Source organism: Hypomesus transpacificus, chromosome 3, assembly GCF_021917145.1.
Source record: "Hypomesus transpacificus isolate Combined female chromosome 3, fHypTra1, whole genome shotgun sequence".
Taxonomy (NCBI): Eukaryota; Metazoa; Chordata; class Actinopteri; order Osmeriformes; family Osmeridae; genus Hypomesus; species Hypomesus transpacificus.
This window is the reverse complement of record NC_061062.1, coordinates 6,313,036-6,336,685: the sequence shown is the minus strand read 5'-3', so window position 1 is coordinate 6,336,685 and position 23,650 is coordinate 6,313,036. Positions and strand designations below refer to the sequence as shown.

General features: G+C 40.8%; 2 protein-coding genes across 3 annotated transcripts; one reads left to right on the top strand and one right to left on the bottom strand.

The window, feature by feature from the left end:
- Window positions 1-862: 862 nt before the first annotated feature.
- Window positions 863-23,087, bottom strand: LOC124484708 (nuclear GTPase SLIP-GC-like). 2 transcript variants are annotated; one of them, XM_047045777.1, is made up of 18 exons: window positions 23,019-23,087; window positions 6,682-7,365; window positions 6,104-6,224; window positions 5,732-5,954; window positions 5,418-5,630; window positions 5,104-5,298; window positions 4,239-4,426; window positions 4,047-4,083; window positions 3,844-3,948; window positions 3,672-3,759; window positions 3,338-3,471; window positions 3,063-3,242; window positions 2,783-2,940; window positions 2,571-2,700; window positions 2,042-2,150; window positions 1,811-1,944; window positions 1,570-1,654; window positions 863-1,377 (listed from the first exon to the last, which is right to left on the bottom strand). In XM_047045777.1, exons 2-18 carry the CDS (start codon window positions 7,019-7,021, stop codon window positions 1,322-1,324), a joined length of 2,496 nt encoding a protein of 831 aa, XP_046901733.1. In that variant the 5' UTR covers window positions 7,022-7,365; window positions 23,019-23,087; the 3' UTR covers window positions 863-1,321. The 2 variants fall into 2 exon arrangements, with proteins under 2 accessions (XP_046901733.1, XP_046901723.1); XM_047045767.1 differs by lacking the exon at window positions 23,019-23,087 and adding an exon at window positions 9,838-10,290.
- LOC124484862 (trichohyalin-like) lies at window positions 20,005-23,025 on the top strand. Its single transcript, XM_047045964.1, has 2 exons — window positions 20,005-22,244; window positions 22,389-23,025. The coding sequence occupies exons 1-2, from the start codon at window positions 20,498-20,500 to the stop codon at window positions 22,556-22,558; spliced, it is 1,917 nt and encodes a 638-aa protein (XP_046901920.1). The 5' UTR covers window positions 20,005-20,497; the 3' UTR covers window positions 22,559-23,025.
- Window positions 23,088-23,650: the final 563 nt, after the last annotated feature.

Sequence of the window (23,650 nt, the reverse complement as noted above, 5' to 3'; positions counted from 1 at the left end):
ATGCAGGTCACGTGAAAAATGATCCAAAGACTCGTAGAAAGACCGAGTCGGGAAAGGAACGAATCGTTCGTTTCCTCTTGCTACAGCCTATACAGGTCACGTGAAAAATGATCCAAAGACTCGTAGAAAGACCGAGTCGGGAAAGGAACGAATCGTTCGTTTCCTGTAGCTACAGAGCCTATGCAGGTCACGTGAAAAATGATCCAAAGACTCGTAGAAAGACCGAGTCGGGAAATGAACGAATCACTCGTTGAGAGGACTCGTTACTCCCGAGTCCTTATAAGGATTCGTTCAAAATGAACGAATCGTTCACGAACGACACATCACTAACGTGGACAAACCCACGGAAGAGCACAGGCACGAAGCACGGTTAGCGAACAGAGGAAACATTCACGGAGGGCGCAGAAAGGAAATTAACTCGAAATGAATTCGAAAATGAACTGAATGAAGGCAAACTCTCTAAGGTAACTAAACTAGACGCTGTAGCGTGAAACAAAACCCACGAGTCAAACTCGGTTAAACTAGGAACTAAACTACAGACATCCCAACCTGCAGAGACTCATTTCTGGCCAGAGCGGAGCTCAGCAGGTGACTGAGAGAGAGAGAGAAAGGAGAATCATTATCATTTGCATACAACGAAATTTGGAATCTGTTGTCAATTAAGTCCTGGCGGCTCCAGACATAGCTTGCTTTGCAAATCTCGACTAACAAACACAAAAAACGAGTACAAAATAGTACAAACAAAACACCACACTGAGGGGAAGGAGCCACCGCACCTGTGCGCGCCACAATCTTGACATCTATGTGTGTAATGGCATCAGAAATGTTAAATAAAGAATAAAATAAAAAGTGAAAAATATAATTAAATGTATAATATACAATTTATTGAATAGGCAGTAGGTTCAGAGACAGTAGTTACATTAAAGAGATTCACTAAAACAGCACGTCTGAATTTTAATGATGTAATGCCAAAGTGAGTAATAATCAGCTACAAGGGACAACTTTTCACCCTCTTCATACTGCACTTGTAATGAAGCAAACTCTATATAGCCTACTAACGGGATCTACATTTTAAACTGGGTCATATTTTCAATTTTATTAAATTCAATTTAATTTATATAGCACCAAAACAATACAATTATCTCAAGGCGCTTTACAGAGCCCAGGGCTTGTTTTCTATATCTAACATTCTTACATTATTAAAACATTTAACTGCCAAGCCTTTACAGAGTCTAGGGCCTGTTTTCTATTTCTGACACTATGGCATGGCTACACAAAAACCTGTTTTCCACACCCACTCTTCAATAGATTATTGCCGCTGTTATTCATCAGTTAGGGCAGACAACATCTCCAGCTCTCTAATATCAGCGCTGACATCTACAACAAAGAAGAACACAGTCAGTCGTGTTTTCTCGTGTGATTAATACCAGCTGAATGATCAGACTCCTGAGAAAGCATTTTGATCAGATTTACAAACATCAGTGTCCAAGCAAGGCTTTGGAATGTGAGTTTACTGTTCAGGCAGATGGATATGGATTAAGATGAAGATCTGTTGAGATCCTGACTTACCCAAGCTAAAAGGGAAGTTGGATTCAGTCAGTGCATGAGCCATAGCTTCCAGTATGTACTTTCTCAACTTGGTCTTGATAAGTTCCTTGCAAAGAAAGAAAAAAAAAGATTAAAGTCAAACAAACATGTGTTTAAATATTTCCGAAGTAATCGATTCACCTGAGTAACTAAATCTTCCTAAAGAATTCAGAAATCCTAAAGAATTTGTATATTTGAACTTCACTTGTAAAAGTGAACAAACCGTCAGATCTTTGAACAAATCCAGCGTCCTGTTCTTTGCTTTGTTGAACATGGTGTGCTTCAGTGACTCAGTATGTTGTATCAGTACTCTCTGCTTCTCTGTCATGGATCCCGGTCCAAAACATTTTACAGCCTCTGCAGCCAGACAAGGAACATTTGTTTTTTTATTACCGAAATTACATAAATCTTCAAATAAGTCTCTGAGGAATTAACCACAATACCACTGTCTTACTGTTGTAGCCAGGAAGCATTTCTTCTTTAATGGTATCTATGATTGATGCATATATTTTCTTCTTTTGTTGCGCAATATCTATATATATCAAATCCTTCAGCTTGGCTTCCTGTATATTTTCATGAGAAATAAATTAAATATTGCATTGAGCAAACAATATTATATTATATAACAGTGCAAGCACTAGAGAGCTTTAATGAAACAGTACTAGAAGGCCAACAGAAGTTTCCAAATGAAGCAATAAGGCTTTATGAACATACATGGCAATTTCACTTAAGTTAATGAATTAATGGAATGTTAATGGTCTCACCACACTACTCAAATGTGGGACACATACTGTAATAGGAAAATTCATTTTACAAAGAAATGTTGAATTGTGTTTCCCCCCCCGTAGCATTCGGACGTGGTACTGATATTTTTGCTGTACTTATAGCCTATTGTGGCTAGTTTTTCTTTTTTCTTACCTCAGTGTTTGGTGATATATTTACCACAAAGATAGAGATAGAACGGTGTAAACATTCTCGCTTACCTCAGCTTTTAAGAACCTCAGAATGTGAGTCATTGCGGCAGGGTTGCTGTAGCCCTCAGTGAAACGGATCGAGCAGACACTGAATTGTTCGACCTTCTCCCGCACTGACAGGCTAGTTTCCCCTTCGTTTCTGCACACATAAAATTGGACACATTCCACACAGGTAGGCTCTGGATGAATAACACTTTTAAGACTACTGTAACAATACTTACGGGAAGAAGGCATTAAACTTTCCATTGATGCTTTCATACATAATTTCAGCCAAAGACTTGTTCATGTCTCTTGTTTCTCCATATCTTGACCTGAGGTAACCTTCATTTCTGCACAAGGCTGATAGAGTCTGATGGTGTCCACGTCCATCTTTGCCTGCCTAAGGAAATAATATTGAATGGTAAATTAATAAAATGTGTGTGGATTAAAGCATGGTAGATCTGTAGCAGTTTTAAATATAATACCATAAAATAACTTAATCTGCCAAGTAGTAGTACTTACAGGTACATCCACATTTTTCTTGGTTATTTCAGCACATTTCGTCTCTGACTTGTTAACTCCATCTGAGAGGTACTTTTCCAGTTCATTGTAACATGGCTCTAAGTGTTTAACCCATAGACATTTCAGTTCATCGTCCAGCTTCTTCTTCAACTCACTGTGCAGCTTAGCTTTGTCCTTATTCTGAAACACATACCACAAAACCATCTGAGTTTCTCCTCAAGATAAGACTAATTTACAGACAACACAAGGACACCTTCATTAATGGTGACACTTACCATCTCCTCGTTGTTATCTTTGGATGTCTGTATGAGGGACAGGATCCCTGTGGCTCTTGTAAAATACTGTGTGGCCACTCTGTTTGTGTGACTGTGGTTAAACCTTCTCAGCACATCTCTCAGCAGTTGTATCTCTTCAGGTTTTTTTTCCAAGGAAATACATAAATAAAATAGATAGTGTAGTGTCAGCTATAATGACTACATTGACATGTGAATCTACTCTGTTTGTGCTCACTTCAAGAAATACACAAACTCCCTTTATGGGTGTTGATGAACAGCACACACTCCTCTAATGGAAAAAAAGAGACAACTACTAAAACTGATGATGCTCTACCTGTGTCCTCCTGTGTCAGATATGGCTCCTTTGAGCAGAACTCCAGTGAACTTACAGTAAACACTGAAATGCTTGGCATGTAATATTTCTGAAAAAAAATCCTAGAAGGTCAATCAGCCTGCTGTATGATCAGAAAAATCAATCACAAACACCTCCTGGGTGAGAGAAATACCTGGAGTTGACCCTGTTTTTCAAAGGCTTGTTTCACTCGATTCTTCACTCGATTCTTGGCCATGTTATTCCTGTGCTGTATGCATTTAAGCTTTTTCTCTGACTCCTGAGAAATGGGGAGAATAATAAATCACTTTGTATTTCATCTGGCATAGATAGATCATCTAATGAAGTGGTGTCGGTTTGTATCAATTTTTCACTTACATTGTCCGCTGTGATTTGTAGATCTTCATTGTTCAGTCTAAGGGATGTGAAAATCATTATGTAATTTTTGTAGTTTTATGCATACTGTTTCAAACCTAATAACATAATAAACAAACTAATATTACACTGAGCACACTCTTTAGTACTGCATACACTTACATACACAAAATCGAGGATAAAAAAAAGACTGACCTTAATGATCTCATGTAAGACTGGGGATCCATATGATCAGTTTTGGTGCAAATGAAAGAGATGCCAGTGCATGCCCCTCCCTGTACCATATCTGTTATGCTGCTCTTCAGGATCTCCCAGGCTGCCTTGTCCGATGCGGCTCGATTGATATCACTCACAACCCAAACATCTGTGCACTCCCTTAACATCTGGAAGAAAAACAAAGTTATTGTTTTTGTTGTTCGTTTGGTTTAATGGAATAGATTTCTCAATACAAACAACTGGTACAGTATAATCCAAACCCGTTTTCTCTATTCAATATGAAAAAAAAAATAAGCGCCTGTACCTATATAATTTGTCAGTGTATTGAAACTATAAACTATATTTTATCCCAAAAGAAGAAATTCACTTGCCAAATATGACATTTTTTCATGTAATTGAAACCTGTAGCTTTGCTAATATAATAGCATGAATACATATGAACACAAATAAATGCTATTAAGGAATTCATATATGAATGTAAAAAATGGTTTGTTTAATGATGTCACACCCTGGTTCTCTCCCCCTGCTGGTCATTCTATGTTGGGTTCGTTTATATTGCTGCCCCTCAGTTAACCTTGGTAGTCAAATCATTAACTGCACTTGTTTTTGCTTTTTCTGTCTTTCTTCTGTTTTGTATCAATACTCATCATTTTCACTTGTTTGATTGGGTGTGGAATTGTACTGTCAATATGGTGTCTAAACTTGAGGTCTGACACAAGGATCTTGTAAGTTCCTTGAAGTAATTTTGAAGTAATTTTTTTTTTCATTCAAATAAGTTGGGCGCAGCACATGCATCCAGAATCTCCTTCAGTTTGTGACAAAGAGCACTACAGTGAGCACTTACTGATTTCCACATCTCGTCTCTGGTCTGATTGCAGTCTCCATTTCCAGGGAGATCAACTAGCACAATGTTCTGGAGAAGCTCTTTGTGATCTGGAACTTTGATTCTCACAGTCTTCACTACTGGCCAGTAGAGTCGCCCAAGATCAGACTCGTGATGTTGAGTATAAGGCCTGATTTCTTCAGAGAGATCTGAGGCCTGTTTGAGCATGGAATTAAGACTTAGAAGGTAATCATTTTTCACAAATATGAGCTGTACATAAAGTAACTTGAACTCACATACAATTACAATTTACAGCTACAAGAATTGTAACTTACCTGAACATTTGAGATGGTTTTAGTGGTTAAGCTGAGCAGGGCTGCAATAACTGTTGAACGATCATCCTTCATCAGTTCATCAAAGCTTTTTGCAGTTGCATTCTTTCCATACAGTGCTTCAATCTTGTCTTCTGCCATTTTGCAAATGCTTTCATCCCTTTGCCAAGGTTCTGCTAGAAAACCTAGCAGGCTCTTCAGCTCATTTTCCCAGGCCTACAAATGAACATTAAGTATTTTTCAGTATTCATTTTAAACATAGGATGTGAGTTGTTACATTACAGTATGACAGTGGTAATGTAACAGTTGTAAGAAACCTGTTCTGAGATGAATTCAATAGTTGCTGTGTACTGGTCACTCTCAGCCCCAGCCTCCACTTGTATGATGACTGATGTACAGGCATCGAGTGTCCCTGTTGGTAACAGCTCCTCCTCATCTAGGATGGCATTTATCAGGGAGCTTTTACCATCTCCTGTCTTTCCAAACACACCAATAGTGGTTTTCTGTATCGTCTTCTTTAGCAGATCTGCCATAATGTGCCTGGATACAACAAACAAACAAGACATAGATAAATAGCTAGATAGACAAACATAAAAATAGATACATAGTTTGTTTTAATTAACAGCAGACTCAGGAAAACATTATCATGCATGTTAATTAATGCTATTTTACTGAAACAGGCAATGTACCTGATGAAGTTCATAAATTCTGTGTTGGTATTGGCATGGGTTTGGATTTTCTTTTCAAATCTGTGTTGAACCTGTGCCATGACTTCTTGTGCTTGCTGTATGGCTGCAATATCTTTAATCTCTATAAATTAAAAGACCATAAAACCATAAACAATATCTGGACAATTACCTGTAGTGAGAGTATATGTGAAAGTCCATGTCTTTTTGCCAGATCTGACCACAGTATCCAGACAGGTTTGACTAATCCTTTAATCTAAGTCTTAGATGAGAATGATTGTGAATGGATTGGATGAAGTCTGAGGGCTGTTTGAATATGTGCAAAACCAAAACGTTCCAAAACTAACAAACCATCGTGTTGAGCTTGTTATTATTCAGCTATAACCATTGTTTTATTTATCACCATAATTTAATTTGTGGAACAGATGGATGTGACACAGTATTTACCATGGAATGATGACACTATCAGTAACTTGTCTGTTATGGGACCATATGGTAACCCACAGAAGAGCCATTCTTCATTCAGAACAGTCATTTTTTAATGAAAGTGATTAAACAAATTATTTATCACAGGTTCCTACCTCCTGTTCTCTTCTTCTTCCATTCTTTGTCTTTGTGAGAATCACTCTCTCTTCCTCTTTTTGCTTTCTGTTTGCTCTCTGGAAGTAATGAGCCCCCTGGTATCACCCCAATTTCCTTACAGGTGAGATGTCTTCTCCCATTCTCTTCCATCATCTTGTCCATCTTCTCAAAGAGTTTAAGAACTTGACTCTCGTCAAATCTGTAAATCTTATCAAATATGTGATGCCTCATCTTACACTCCTGTATGATCAGGCCTAAAGGGTCTTCTTTTTCACCAGTGTAAGTTGTAGAGACATGTCGCGCACTTCTAACAGTAGTTAGTACAATGGTAAAGTTCATGGCCTCATCGCTGAACAAGTTCAGTATGGCTTTCACTTTTTGTCTGTCCTCCTCTGAGAAGCTGTCAGGCTGCAGCACCAGTAGAAATACATGAGGCCCTGGAGCAGACAGGGCCACACACTCTTTCACTGCCACCGAGAGCTCATGTTGTGTGCGTTGGGGATGAAATAGGTCAGGAGTGTTAATGACTGTGATGGCTTTTCCCTCCACCTGTCCTCTGACTCTCTCACTTACATGTTCTTCACAAACCTCAAGGGCTTCAGTCTGAAATGCATCTCTTCCAAGGATGAGGTTTCCCACTCGGCCATTGTCCAGTTCATTCTTCCCCAGCAACACAAGCCTCACTGCAAAAGATTAAACCAATTGCAATATAACAGTATAAGCTTAATTTACAATTCATCTAAACCACTGGAATTAAGATTGAGCAAAATTAAAATAATCTTTTGAAGAAACTATGAATTTTGGCACATTCATCTGTTTCTGTCGTAAACAGCCTGTGTTTGTCACGGCCACAGCCGTGCCCCCCTATTGTTTTGGTTTGGGGGCACCACCTCTGATTCGTGAAAGGGACAGAGGAAACCTTGTTTAATAATATTGAATAATAGCACTCGTAATAATCAGTCTAATCTTAAGTAGGGAATTCTATGAAAGTAGAGCAGATCATATAACGTGAGAGATACGCGAGTATTATACACAATGATTTATTTAAGAGAATGTAATTATAGTGAACACATGCCAGATAAGTTATGGGTTAGTTGGGCTAAAGCAGTACAGTAGGCCTAAATTCTAATGAGAGCGCACTACACAATGGCTGCGTAGAGCGCGTGTGGAGGGGGAGGAGAGAGAGAGTGAGGAAGAGGTACAGAGGAAGAAGCTTCTATAGTAACAATGGACGATCAATAGCAACTGACCTAACGATGGTCAAGTTAAATCATTTGTAAAATACAATCAAACATCGACAATTCAATCACAACATGCCAATATGTCACAAGTAAGAAATATTGCAAATCGCAGTTACTTTTGTCGGTTTGAAGAACGGAGTCAATGGTTCGTCATATCCAACGAATAGGAAACGGAATCTCTCGTCAAAGTTCCGGGCGCAAAGTGAATATGCAAGTTATGAGGTAAAGGTTAGAGAGTGACGCGTTCACCCCAAGTTAATCCTACGAACAAGCGGGGGTGATTGTACGTTTGGCGATTTTATACTCCAAAGAACAGGGGGTCATCCGTGTGAAGGTGACCTCTCTCATTGGTCAGTTACTTCCACCTGGGCGTCGTCTTGAGATCTGCCCAGAGGTGTGAAGTGGCTGATAGTTTAAATTCCATTATCTCAAATGTCCATGAAATGCTTAAACTTCAGAATAGAGCAATACAACAATCATAACTGGTTTTGTTAGTATGATACAATTATTTTGATATCAAGATTGACTGATTTACTGTATCTGAAGGGGAGTTATAATCAAACATCAATTAAACACGTTCTAGGTAAATGAGAAAACACACATTATAACACATCGACTACTGTCATTGAATTAGTGTCCATGAGCCATGTAGTCCTTGAGAAATATGTTTGTAAATCCACGAAAGAAAGTTCTCCCTTATACTCCATTGTCTGATACTGTGTGACCATGTGGTCTCTGTTCCTGACCCCATGCTGGGTCAGGGCTTTGAAGCATCTTCTGGGAGATAAGGACAAAGGGGGAAGGACCCTAGGAGAAAGGTGTAGATGGTACCAAGCTTTGTCTGTTGACTCTCTGCTACACAGTATAGGCTTAATTTACAATTCATCTAAACCACTGGAATTAAGATTGAGCAAAATTAAGATAATCTTTTGAAGAAACTATGAATTTTGGCACATTTATCTGTTATCTGTCTAAAACAGCCTCTGTTCAAATATGTGCTAAAATAACCAGTCCCTCCAAGATTTTGCAATTTTTTCTGATTTATTTTGCAATCAAAATGACTAACACATTGTGAGAACTTTTTCAATTATTGTTTCTCTCAATCCAGGTGCTGTGGTATTCTGAGTTGCAGGGGGTGGAGAACACAGACTCAATTTGTATATTTCATGTTGTGGCATATAGGGGCTCTAATGCAGCCTACCAACTGAGACAACCACGTCATACACTATGGGCCTATATCACGTGTATTCATGATGTACAAGTGTAGCTAAGGGAACAAAGCAGACATCCCAACGCATTTGCATCCTGACGCCCGCAAATGCTATACAATCTCCCGGAAATTGGGGATTTTGCATGTAGAGCGAGCGAAAGAGTGTCCTAAGGTCATATCCGGATAGATAAAGGTGCACATTGCGTGTCCTTATTGCACCCCGGGGGGGAGGAAGCCACCTCCCGGAAATGAGTCTCTGCTTGTTTGGGATGTCTGACAAAGGGTGCGTTCAAAACGGGGTGAAATGCAAACTCATGTGCCCCCTCCATACAGTGATAAAATTCTCATAACATCAGCTGTAAGAAAATGTATAATTTATAAGGCCTGAATCGCTTTTGTGGCATAAAGGGGGTGTCATATACCAACCGTGTCAATCACTCCGTATAATTTCAGGTATATTTCCGTAAGCAATTTCAATGCTGCAATAAATCCGTAAAAGTTGACATGTGTATTCACTTGACACTAAAGGACTGGGAAAGGCAGTGGTAGTGGTTGAGACAGATTACGCATAACTTTACACCACCATCAGGAGGGCAGAATAGATGGGTAAAAAAATGTAATTCAACATTAAGTGTTGTTTTCCTCTATTTTATGCACAATTTATGCAGTAAGAAATACTCAAACTGATGGAGTTAATTACTTACTGTTTGGCCGTTAATTGTTGCTTCTTCTGCTTCTTCTTCTGCTTGTTTTGCTTAAGCTAATGTTCAATGTAGCACTGAATTGGAATTTGTCTGATACACTTTTGCTTTGGAACTTCCAAATGTATTTAAGTTCACCTTGTTCAGGTGACGACGAAATAAATTACTCAGACTATGGCATCAGGTATTAGCTTACATGTACAGGACATTCCACTTTCCAAAAAATCTTTCCTTCCTTCTTAAACCAGATATAACGCTTACCGCTCAAGTTCCCAGATTATAAAACTTAAATTCAGCACTTTTAAGTTTTATTTATAGCTTGCCCTTTCACCAGATGACTACAGCTCCTTTATAAACTCCCTTGAGTGACTGTCCTTGAAAACCAAAATCCAACAGATGTGTTATGGTTGATTTAGCTACCAAGCCTCTGACACACCCATATCCATGGTCTTGTGTGGCTGGCTGTCCAACCTCGTTGCCTAGCTTCCACCACCACTTTTGCATACATTTGCTTCCTTCTTTCAAGTGCTTCCTCCAAAGGGAATTGTTAAATCAATATAGTAAACGATGTGCTCACACTTAGAATACAACAACAAATCTGGTCTTGATGAAGAAAGTGTTTAGTCTGTCTCTTTATAAACGGAGTGACTAAATTCAGTTGAGTTCTGGATTTTAAGTATTTATCAATCTGCAGATTGGGAGAGAAAACCAGACTTCAGACAATAAAATGACAACACAGCACCAGGCTTAGGTTTCAATCATGTCTCTCTCTGCTCTGAAGGCCGGAGGACCTTCTTTTATAGGGCACAAGAATGTAAACATATATAGTATTAGTCAGGCAGGCAGTAATGATGTTACAACAGTCTCAGAGAAAGAGATTCACAGCTCCCAACACATGACCAATCAGACTAGAGAGTTCATAGTTGGAGCTCTCCTTGTGGTCAGAGAGTCAGATGGCTGAGCGGTGAGGGAGTTGGGCTAGTAATCAGAAGGTTGCCAGATCGATTCCCCGCCGTGCCAAATGACGTTGTGTTTTTGGGAAAGGCATTTCACCCTACTTTCCTCGGGGGGAATGTCCCTGTACTAACTGTAAGTCGTTCTGGATAAGAGCGTCTTGTAAATGTAGTCATGACAAGGAACGTGTAACCAGTACTTTCTCCTGATCCTGAATATCTATTAACCCTGACACATAGACACAATCTACTCTTATTAATAGCAAGCTTACATGAGAACATACTAACTAGTGTCCAATGACTAGTTCTATTGATTAGTGAATAATGTTTTAGCAAATCAGCATTTTCTGTAAATTCAGCACACACTTGGAATGCTCTGCCATCACACATTTACATTTATTCAATTAGCAGACGCTTTTATCCAAAGCGACTTCCAAGAGAGAGCTTTACAAAGTGCATAGGTCACTGATAATAACAACAAGATAGCCCCACAGCATTGCGGGTAGTCAAAAACAAGAAGTACATATTGTGAACAACCAAAAAATAGTGCTAAAGGGAAGAAACCATAAGAGCATGTAGTTAAACAAGTTAAATTACACAACATTAATCTCTAAGTGCAGGTGTACCTGTAGAAAAGCAATAAAAATAGGATTAACTAAAATAGAATACAACAGTTTAAACCAGCTACCACTAACCAACAAGAGCAACAGTCTAAGCAAGAGTCATTGTGATCCTTGAGGAGACTAGCGTTGGGTTCAGCAAACCATTCCTAAGTACCATTGAACTCCCGGAACAAGTGCATCTTGAGCCTTCTCTTGAAGGTGGAGAGACAGTCCGTGTCTCTGATGGAGGTGGGGAGTTGATTCCACCACACATACACACAAAAGACACAAACAAAACATTCTAACACAGCCTTAAGGAATAGCTTGTTGCCAATCAGGTATGCAAGCATTGATGTACTGTCTCCATATATGTGTGTTTGTTGTGTTGATGTCATGTGTGTCATGTGCCTCAGATGTATGTCATGTGCCTCAGATGTATGTCATGTGCCTCAGATGTATGTCATGTGCCTCAGATGTATGTCATGTGCCTCAGATGCGCTTGTACTGCAGGTATACTTTTCTGTTGTTTCTGATGTGAACTTGGTGTGTCTACATTACTGTATGTTTGTTGACTTATTTCAACCTTAGTATGTCATTTGATATTTTGTAATTTTAAGCTGCCTTTAAACATCTGCCAGCAAACAGGCCTGTTTGAGCAGGAAGGAAACTTGCCTTGGAAGGCAGGAGGTGGGCCGAGAGTGTGAGACTGGGCTAATTAATACAGGGGGATTTTCTTCTGTGTGTGCGTATCTTGTTATGAAGAACACTGCTGATAGTTTAGTTTGGACCAAGAAGAGACAAGGGAGCAGGGGTTGCCATGGTTAGTGAGTGTTTCCAGCTGTTCTCAGGAGAAACTAAGGAGCTACTGACTCCCAAGGGTGGGACCTGGATGCGGGCATGTCAGAGTGACTTCAAGTAAGGAGGGGGCTGAGTAGGGTGAAGGAAGGTTTGTGAGAACAACATGGTTGGGTTGGTCGAGGAAAGTGGAGGTTTTTGGGGAACATGCTATTTCTGGTCACTGGATAAGAGGGGAGCGCAGCCCCCAAAGACAAGGTTGAGGCTGCGTGCACAGTAACGGGGGGGGGGGGTGACTCATCTTCCAGAAGCTTCTAGAAGGTTCCATATTGCACAATCTTATCTCTTGGGACAAGGGGTGTGCGTTTAATATTCTGCCTATATTACCCAGTGTCGGGGGGAGTTGCCTGCTTTTTTTTGTTCTGTACCAGTGTTGTTTGTATACAACTATCTGCCTGAATAAACACCATCAAGCCACCTCTTTGGCCTTGAGAACTAAACTTGGAGACTTGAGACTCTATTTTTGATCCACTTCTATCTGAGAACCTTCTGAGATTTCCACATAAATATGCTAAATGTGTATGATTTCTATATTGTAATAAAGTGTTTTTATGTCTTGTGTGTCCATGTGGTGGTAATATCTTCTCTCTGTCTGTCCAGGTCTGTGTCAGACTGTGGAGGTCCACCAGACTCCCTCTGATCTCCTCAGCAGAGATGGAGACACTGTGCAGCTCGTCTGCACCCACAGTAAAACAGATTATACAATGATGCTCTGGTACTTCCAGAAACCAGGGGACAAAGCTCTCACACTTATCGGGTATTTGAATTTCAGGACTCCAAACGTTGAAGGTTCAATTTCACTGGGGATCTCGGTGGTGATAAGGCAAAGAACACCTCTCTTGTCATTAAGAAACTGAGTGTAAACAGCCACAGTGCAGTTTATTACTGTGCTGCCAGCTATGCAGCGCTCCAGATCACCACTGTTCTCTACAAAAACCCTCATCTCTCATCCAGGAGTGGTTTGTGTGTCAGAGTGAAACACCTGCATCTTAGGTATGAATTAAATCCAGCAACATCATGTCAGCAGCGCTGGATTACATCACTTCCTGTTCATGCTCAAACTCCAGGAAGTGATGCTGAGTCCTCAGTTGGTCCCCCAGGCTCAGCACTGATGGTCACCATGATCAGACGTCTCACTATCTTCTCTGTTCTTTTGTTCTGGATCACAGGTGAGCCTACTGAGCTTACAGGACATCACATTTTCACATTACCAGGAAAATTACTTTCAACTGTAGTGTTGTAGTTTTACAGGAATAAACAAATCTGTGTGGCAAGCTTTAAGGATTCTCTAAATCAGTTTTACTCTTCTTCTCACTCCACAGTAGAGTCACTCAGTCAAGAGGTGAACCAAACTCCTTTTACTCTCCTGGGGAAGCCAGAAGAAAGGATCCAACTGAACTGCAGTCATAACATTCCTAATTACGACACTATACTCTGGTACCAGCGCTCAGTGGGAGACACTGCTCTGAAACTAATAGGGTATGTTTTCTTAAAAAATCCCACTGTTGAGTCTCCATATCAAGGGATCTTCAATGTGAGTGGAGATGGTAAGAAAGAAGCCTACCTTCATCTCCAACTGAGGCAACCTAAAGATGATGGACAATATTTCTGTGCAGCCAGCTACACAGTGGTACAGAGCTCAGCTCCGATCTACAAAAACCTTTCAGAGATCAACAGGCCCCTCAGCACACCTGGATCAAACCACAATAACAGTAATGTACTCAGAGGAGATAGATATCGTCATCACAACTACAGATGTTACTTCTGTTGAGGGTTGTTACTTTGAGAGGATGCGATGCATGGGTACTTACAGATATTAGTCTATAGGGGGTGGTAGTCTGCTTTGAATGTGAACTTTGTTTTTGATTCCTGACTGGTAAATGCACGGTGCTGCCGATCCCCCTGTTCTCTACAAAACCCCTCCTCTCTTCTTCAAGAGTGGTTTGTGTGTCAGAGTGAAACACCTGCATCTGACATGTGAATCACTTCCAGCAACATCATATCAGCACTGTCAGATTACATCACTTCCTGTTCTTGCTCCAACTCCAGGAAGTGAAGCTGTGGAAGGGGTGAGGGGGAGTATTGGGATTCGGCTTAAGTCCTCAGTTGATGCGACCTACAGATTCTAACCAATGGGGACGCATTCTAAACTTTTTCATTGTGATGTCATGAACCTCAGAAGTTTTGCAACATTAAGTTGTGCCAGCACTGTGTTTTACTGTCAGTTCAAAGAAGATTCAAGTGAATGTAGTTAACTTTTGGTTTAGCTACTAACGGTTTGTGATCATGATCAGGAAGATGGAGGTATTGAGGTGAGGACAAAGACTAAGTGGCACAACTGAGAAATGTTCTATTAATAAGCATGTTTGCTTGGGGAGAAAGGTTTAGATAACAATATGGCAGACCATTATGGACTTAACATAACAATAATAATGTATCTGTAAGACAGAAAACACAGAAACAATAGAAGCCTAAAGCATAACATTTATACAAAATACGAATAAAAAAATATGTTTAAAATAGTTATTGCCAAGGATTTGGGATGCAGACTCAATAGTAGGCTACAACTGAAAGTAAAGGGGAAAAAATGTGCAGCAAGATTTAAACCATGTCATATGCTGTATGGTGCTGTAACAATAATGCTGTTCATAATTTAGCCAATAATGAGTTTAACAGTTATAGCCTGCTCTTCCACAGCAACTCACAATGCTGCTTACTGACCAAGATCAAAAAATGTTCATGATGTATTTATTATCAGTGACCTATTGTTCAGTGATAAAAGCAGTAAGTCCTGATGAATAAATAACTCCATGATCAACACTGAGACTGATGTAAAGACTGGAGCTAGCCAGAAACAAACATAAACACAAACTGAAACAGATATACAACTGCTTAATCGTTTTTTTTCAACGTGAGGTGGGGTTTTGTGAGACGGCAGATAGCGATTGTGTTTAGTAATTTTGAAGGGACGTGCCGACAGAATCCATTATGGACGAAATATATTATTGTTGCTTGCTTTTGCCACAGGTAGCCTACTCTCTTGCTCTTTTGAGGTTCTTGCTGTTAAATTGTAACTTGTGTAACTACATGCTCTTATTGTTCTTCCCTTTGGGACTTATTTGTTTTCACGTTGGCTTCATGTTTGGCAACTGGAAATGTTTGGGGCTCTCTCGTTGTTATGATCAGTGACCTAGGCACCTTTGTAAAACTATATATTGGAAGTCGCTTTGTATAAAAGCGTCTGCTAAATGCATAAATGTAAATGTCATGGACGCGGCAGTCTGCATCCGACAGTCTAACCAATGGCGGCGCATTCTTAACTTTTGCATTATGACGTCATAGTTAATCTTAGAAGTTTTGTAACATTATGTTCTGCCAACACACACATTCTAATGTCATTTCAGAGAAGATTCAATTTTTGTTATGTGACTTTTGCTACTAACGGTTTGTGATCATGATCAGGAAGATGGAGGTATTGAGGTGAGGACAAAGATGAGAATTTCCTTCTAATACACGTTTGCTTGGGGGGAATGGTTTACATAACTGCTGGGGGCGGGCCTGTGATGCTTTTACAGTATTGACATTTAACTATGTAGCCTGTAACTGACAACTATCATATAAGCCGACATCTTCCCTCGGTATGCCTTGTCCATTGATTTTATAGCTGGACTAGTTATCCCTTACTTCTCAGCGTGAGAAATATTTAACAGTCGTGTGAAATACAAGGTGTGAGAAATGGCTGAAATGCGTGAGAGCAGATGTATGGCAGACAGACCATGATGGAATTAACACAAGAAAAATAATGTATTCGTTAAAGACAGGAAAAAACAGACACAAAAGAAGCCTAAATCATTAAATGTTACAAAATACGAATGAACAAATGCGTTTTAAATAATTATTTGCCAAGGATTTGAGATGCAGACTAAATTGTACGCAACGACTAACAGCAAGAAAATAAAAAAATGTGTAGCAAGATTTAAACCATGTCATGCTGTATGGTGCTGTAACAATAATGCTGTTCATAATTTAGCGACTAATGACTAGAATGTACCATGTATTACTAAGGGGAGTTTATAATGCTCATTTAGCTTCACATAAAGTTGATGCTGAAACCTTGTTGCTGCTTCCTGTATCTTGACCTTCCAGTGTTTTATTTGTTACAGAACAAAACATTTGATTTGGTATTGACTTTCCCTTGTCATGTGTGTCTTTACAGAGGAGAGAAAAAAAATGAATTGAAAAATGCCAAGGAAGATGTAAGTTCTTTCTTACAAAATATTTCTGAGATGCTATTTTAGAATTGTTTTTAGACTTCAACAATCTTTTCTAGTTATGATGAAATATGATTCTACAATGGATATCATGTTGTCTAATTTGTTGTGTGTATGTGTGCTGAAACAGAGAGAAAGTAGCTCTCTACTCTGGAGAGTTACCCAAAGCTCTCTTTTGGAAGAGGGGGAGTCGAAAGTAAGTCCGCACTAAAATAGAGTTTATGCTGCAAGCCCAGTAGTTGTCAGTTTATGGTTTGGACGTCTGATGTGTTTTAGTTGATTTATTACAAGAATACAGAATGTTCATTTGGATGATGTGTTTTTCCAAATTGTACATTGAGTGCAATAGACCTCTTAAGTATGTAGACCTCTATCTGCATGTCACCTGTGTACAATAACACATGATGGATGTGTGTGTTTCCCTCCACAGGGATGATGAACCCTCCTCCTTCAGAGCACTCTCACCTGGACAGATTCCAGACATGAGGATGTTGAAGAACATACGGTAAGACAGGGTTGCCTCAACAGAATCGTAGGAAGGTCCGGGCGTCCAAATGACGGCTAAGTTTGGGGTTGAAGTTCGGGTTTAGATGATATGATGGTTTTAAGGCAGGACAGAGACTAAATGCCAGTGTTTGGAAAGAGGTTAAAACACAATTGTGATGTCCGGTCTGTCGCGTTTGAATGTGAGTTGATAACCTGCTGCCTGTGATGTGTCCATGTTACTGCAGAGGGGAGAGGTTCTATCTTGGAACCATCACCCTGGGGCTCAGTGACTCTGAGAGTTCCTCCGACGAGAGCTCTTCCTTCTCGTCTCACCGACTTCCCTGTCAACTTCCTGTAGCCACAAGGGGGCATCCTCAAATGAACCAGTAAGTGTCCTCTTCACAAGACACGCACACTCTAAATGGTACAAAATGATTATGCATTAGACATGTTAGGAAGGATTTCTTGACATGTGGAGTGAACTACAAAGATATTGACCATGTTGTAATGGGACCATTTGACATTCAGCGGGAAGATAAACGAGCTAGAACACCTGGTGGAGGATTTGAGGAAGACCATCCGGGAGCTTCAACTAAAAAATATTTCTCTGAGCAACTTGGTTGAGAAATTACAGCATGTTGAAACCAGGAAGAAGGCTGAGATAAAGAATCTCAAGATGGAGGTATGACAATGTTACTTACTACTTCCTCAGCACATACCCAAAGTTATGCCCCAAAACAATGGTATTATTGTGTTCTAGCATCAGTTGCAAGATTCTTTATGGTCGTAAACACAAAATAAAAAGTTACTATAGGGACACAGAGACACACAGAAGAGTTACAATGGGGACACATAGGTGTCCCTATTCAGTTTTGTCATTTGTGAGTTAAATGTTTATAGAGGACAGTAAAGGCCACCTTGTATATGGTGTTTCATTGACCTTTTATGCATGCAGGTGCAGACACTCAAAGAAGCAGCATGCGATGGTGCTTGCCATAGACGTCTGGACAGGAAGAGGGTGGAGAACAGTAGAGAGAAAGTGATCAAGAGAGGGGAAGAAAGAGAGATGTACAGTGATGAAATGTACACAGAGAGAAAGGTTGATAAGCGAACAAAGCAGAATATTGACAAAAGGCAGATTGTGATGGACAGCTTGCGAGAAAAGGAGAACGAGACACGGAGGGAAGTGGAAGAACGGGACAACATGAAGAGGCAGAGAGACAAACTGCAGTGTGAGATCAAGAAGCTGAAAAGTGAACTTCTAGAGATGAAAAGGGAGAAGGTCCAAGAAATATATGAGAAGGATAGAATAAAAGCAAGGCAAGATGAAGAAAAAAACACAACAGAGTCACAGTGCCGGGCAGGAAAAAGCAGAGAAGTGTTGGGAAGGGGAGAAATGGAGAGACGGATGAAAGAGCAATCATTAGAAAAACAAAGAAAGGATGAGACGCAGAGGGAGAGAGAAAGGAGAGAAGAAGAGCTGATGCAAAGAGAGGCTAGGAGACAAAAGGAGAGACAAAAAGCTCTGGACACAGAAAGGGAAGCCCTAGAGGGAAGGGAAGAACTAGAGAGAGCGAGGGAGGATGCAAGACAAAAACAAGATCATCAGAAGGAACTTGAAAGACAGAAGAAGTTAGACGGAAAGGCCAAACAGGAGATGGAGGGTGCAAGAGAAAAAGAAGCACTGAAAAGGGAAGGTGAAGAGATGCAGAGACAAGAGAAGGAGAGGGAGAGACAGAGAGAACTGGAAAGAGAGAGTGAGGCCGCGAGACAAAAAGAGGATCTTCGGAGGGAAATTGAAAGACTTGAAGAGAAGGTAAGACAAAGAGACATTGAACGTCAACAAGAACAAGAGAGACAAGCGGAGGAGGAAAAGAGACAGAAAGAACTAGAAAGAGAGAGGGAGGACGCAAGACAAAAAGAGGAAATTCAGAAAGAACTAGAAAGACAGATCAAGTTTGACAGAAAGGCCAAACAGGAGATGGAGGGTGCAAGAGAAAAAGAAGCACTGAAAAGGGAAGTTGAAGAGATGCAGAGACAAGAGAAGGAGAGGGAGAGACAGAGAGAACTGGAAAGAGAGAGTGAGGCCGCGAGACAAAAAGAGGATCTTCGGAGGGAAATTGAAAGACTTGAAGAGAAGGTAAGACAAAGAGACATTGAACGTCAACAAGAACAAGAGAGACAAGCGGAGGAGGAAAAGAGACAGAAAGAACTAGAAAGAGAGAGGGAGGACGCAAGACAAAAAGAGGAAATTCAGAAAGAACTAGAAAGACAGATCAAGTTTGACAGAAAGGCCAAACAGGAGATGGAGGGTGCAAGAGAAAAAGAAGCACTGAAAAGGGAAGTTGAAGAGATGCAGAGACAAGAGAAGGAGAGGGAGAGACAGAGAGCACTGGAAAGAGAGAGTGAGGCCGCGAGACAAAAAGAGGATCTTCGGAGGGAAATTGAAAGACTTGAAGAGAAGGTGAGTCAAAGAGACATTGAACTTCAACAAGAAAAAGAGAGACAAGCGGAGGAGGAAAAGAGACAGAAAGAACTAGAAAGAGAGAGGGAGGACGCAAGACAAAAAGAGGAAATTCAGAAAGAACTAGAAAGACAGATCAAGTTTGACAGAAAGGCCAAACAGGAGATGGAGGGTGCAAGAGAAAAAGAAGCACTGAAAAGGGAATTTGAAGAGATGCAGAGACGAGAGAAGGAGAGGGAGAAACAGAGAGAACTGGAAAGAGAGAGTGAGGCCGCGAGAAAAAAAGAGAATCTTCGGAGGGAATTTGAAGGACTTGAAGAGAAGGTGAGACAAAGAGACATTGAACGTCAACAAGAACAAGAGAGACAAGCGGAGGAGGAAAAGAGACAGAAAGAACTAGAAAGAGAGAGGGAGGACGCAAGACAAAAAGAGGAAATTCAGAAAGAACTAGAAAGACAGATCAAGTTTGACAGAAAGGCCAAACAGGAGGTGGAGGGTGCAAGAGAAAAAGAAGCACTGAAAAGGGAATTTGAAGAGATGCAGAGACGAGAGAAGGAGAGGGAGAGACAGAGAGAACTGGAAAGAGAGAGTGAGGCCGCGAGACAAAAAGAGGATCTTCGGAGGGAAATTGAAAGACTTGAAGAGAAGGTGAGTCAAAGAGACATTGAACTTCAACAAGAAAAAGAGAGACAAGCGGAGGAGGAAAAGAGACAGAAAGAACTAGAAAGAGAGAGGGAGGACGCAAGACAAAAAGAGGAAATTCAGAAAGAACTAGTAAGACAGAACAAGATTGGCAGAAAGGCCAAACAGGAGATGGAGGATGCAAAAGAAGCACTGAAAAGGGAAGTTGAAAGACTTGAACAGATAGAGAGACTGAAAGAGACTAAAAGACAGCAAGAACAGGAGAGACGAGAGAGGAAGATGAAGAGACAAAGAGAATTAGAAAGAGAGAGGGAGGACGCAAGACAAAAAGAGGATATTCAGAAAGAACTAAAAAGACAGAACAAGTTTGACAGAAAGGCCAAACAGGAGATGGAGGATGCAAAAGAAAAAGAAGCACTGAAAAGGGAAGTTGAAAGACTTGAACAGATAGAGAGACTGAAAGAGACTAAAAGACAGCAAGAACAGGAGAGACGAGAGAGGGAGATGAAGAGACAAAAAGAATTAGAAAGAGAGAGGGTGGTCGCAAGACAAAAAGAGGATCTTCGGAAGGAAATTGAAAGATTCGAAGAGAATGCAAGGAAAAGAGAGAGGGAAAGTCAAAAAGATAAAATTAGACTTGAAAAGGAGGAAGAGAGACATAAACAGATGGACAAAACGAGCGAGGAGACAAGAGAAACAGAAGCACTGCAGAGGTACGTTGAAAGACAGAGAGAGACAGAAAGAGATTACAGACAGGAGAGACAAGAGGAAGAAGAAAGACAGAAAGAGATGGAGGCAACAAAACACAAAGAAGAGCATCAGAGGGACATTGAGAGATTTGACGGGCTTGCAAAACATCGAGAGATTGAGATGAAGGAAGAACAACTGACAGGGGAGAGGAAAGAGAAGGGACAAAAAGAAATGGAGAGCGCAGAGGAGGCCAGACAAGAAGAGGACCTGCAAAGGAAAGTTAAGAGACTGAAAGAGAATGAGAGAGAGCAAGAACAGGAGAGACAGGAGGAGGAAGGGAGACAGAAAGAACTAGAGAGAGAGAAGGAGGAGGAGAGACACAAAGCAAACATGCAGAGGGAACTTGACAAAAAGGGAGAAAATCAAGAAGAGCAGCAGACTGAAGCAGAGGACCACAGACTTGCCATGAAGACAGAGCAACAACAAGTGGTCACTGAGGAAAAAAGGGGTGAGGTTGGAGAAATGGATCAAATGGAGCAAGACAGTGAGCAGGAAAGGAAAAGGCTCGAGACGGAAAGCCAAGAGGAGGGAAGAAAAAGAGAGATGGAAATAAAAATGGAGGAGAGGAGGCAAAGAGAAGAGCATAGAAAAGCCATGGAGCTGAGATGGAGACAAAAAGGAGACAGGAGATGGAAAGAGAAAGAATTGAAGAGACAGAAAGAGCTTGAGAAAAAGTCAGAGGAAGAGGTCAAACAACATGAGGAGAAAGGAGACAAGGAGAAAGAGTGGATGGAGGCGGAAATGGAGAGACTAAAAGAGAGGGACAAAACCCAGTTGGCCAGGTTATATGACATGAGAGAAAAAGCTGCAGATAACTTTTGGCTCCAAACAACATTGGACAAGCAAATAGAGTTGGTTAAAGATAGGGAGAGAATTATGAGAGAGGATGCAAAAATGAAAGAATCAGAGAAGAGATGGGAGGAGGAGGAAAGACAACGGCAGGAATGCGGACAAGAGTCCGATGAGGCAAGACGACAGTGGCAGGAGAAGCATAGACTAGCAGTCATGAGGAGAAAGGAGAAAGAGAATAGGAGAGCCATCGAGGAAAGGAGTCAGTACAGGAGAGAAGAGGAGCAAAGAATAAAAGAGATGGAACTAGAAATGAAAAGGCAAGAGAAACTCAAGGAGGAGAAAATAGCAGATACCAAGGAGGATTGCACAGTCGTAAAGAAGGACGATGCAGAAATGAAACGCAAAAGCAGAGAGAAGGTTAAGAATGCGTGGGGGCCAGAGAAGGAAGTGACAGAGAAGGAAGTGTCAGAGAAGGAAGTGACAGAAAAGGAAGTGACAGAGAAGGAAGGGTCAGAGAAGGAAGTGACAGAGACTGAAGAGTCAGATAAGGAAGAGTCAGAGACGGATGAGTCAGATAAGGCACAGTCAGAGACAAGTAAGAAATGTTTTTGTGATGTGAAAGTGTACTATATAATGATGTCAGAATGATTTAATTGAGACACTGTTGTAGGCTTGACAATCGTTATTCTGTGTGCTCTAGACCACGTTGAAGTATTAAATGCTTGTCTCTTGTAAACAGACAAGGAGAAGAAACGTGGTTTCTGGAAACAGTTCTGGCAGAAAGTAAAACCAAAAAAGAAGGCAACAAAAGAGGAGAAAAAAAGAGCCAGACTGGCTGAGATTGAAGCATATGTGGAGAAACTTAACAAAGAGGCCGACCGTAACATAAAGGCCTTTGAGGATACGTAGTCTACACCTTCAGTTGGGGACTCAGATCAGTCATGGCGGCCGCCTGGAGGGAAATCAATCATCTCCACTACATCTACAGGCTTTTCCTCAAACATGAACCTTATCAACCTTGAACCAATGAACCTTAATAAAGTTGACATATTGACCACATGCTTCTACAGTGCAATGTTGATTCAAATAAAGGTTTTATTGATGCATGGCAACATCAACAAACAACATCATCAACCGTTAACCTAAGCTAACCAACACTTCCTTCTTCAGGTATCATGAACCATGTGATGACACAGAAGGGGTTGGGGGTAGCTCAGTGCAAGAAGCCTGGAGAAACCAGGCCAACAGCATTGTGGATGATCACCCTCTCCCTGAATGTGCTGCTTTGGATTTAAAGCTGTTAAATGTTAGATTGTGTGTATGTAATGAGGAGATGGGTTGAACACTGAGTCAGCAGGGGGAGACAGACCTCAACTTTTGAAGATTGAGGATGTTGGTACTGAGGTGACAGTTGTGATGTCACTCTGGTAGCCCCGCCCTCATCCTCTTCATGTACAGGACCATGCTGAATGCCAGCAGGTCATCAGGTCGTGACACAACAGAAGACTGTTCACCATGATCCTAGCCTTCATCCTCTGCTCTCTCTGTCTGCCTGCATCAAGGGTGAGCAGAACAACATTTCAGAGAGAAAAACAGAATCATGGTTTTAGTTTATCTCATCACCACTGTTTCTCTCCACAGGTTCCTCTGCCAGTCAGTCAGTTCAGCAGACCCCCTCTGCTCTGATCAAGAACCTGGGAGACTCGGTTGACAAAGAGATCCTTTGTTCACACAGCGTTAAAAGCTATGATCGTATCCTCTGGTACAAACAACATTTAGATGGGGCTCTCCAGCTACTTGGTTATCTGAATCTTAATTCTCCATATCCAGAAGAAGATGTGAAAGGACAATTCAGCTTTGAGGGAGATGGGCGTAGCGAGTCAAAACTCTCCATCTCCACACTCTTTCCAAGTGACGGAGCAGTGTATTTCTGTGCTGCTAGTCTGCACAGTGATGCACCCTCCTTCTCTCCTCTACAAAAACCCTCCTGTGATAAGAGTG

Bases quoted from the DNA above. Each gene is read 5' to 3' on its own strand.
- LOC124484708 (XM_047045767.1), bottom strand. The intron at 3,760-3,843 runs GTATTTCTCTCA...ATTTTTTTTCAG, and splicing joins AAAAACAGGGTCAACTCCAG to AAATATTACATGCCAAGCAT. The intron at 3,472-3,671 runs GTAGAGCATCAT...AAAAACCTGAAG, and splicing joins TCTGACACAGGAGGACACAG to AGATACAACTGCTGAGAGAT.
- LOC124484862 (XM_047045964.1), top strand. From the start codon at position 20,498: ATGGAGGATGCAAAAGAAAAAGAAGCACTGAAAAGGGAAGTTGAAAGA. The intron at 22,245-22,388 runs GTAAGAAATGTT...TCTTGTAAACAG, and splicing joins TAAGGCACAGTCAGAGACAA to ACAAGGAGAAGAAACGTGGT.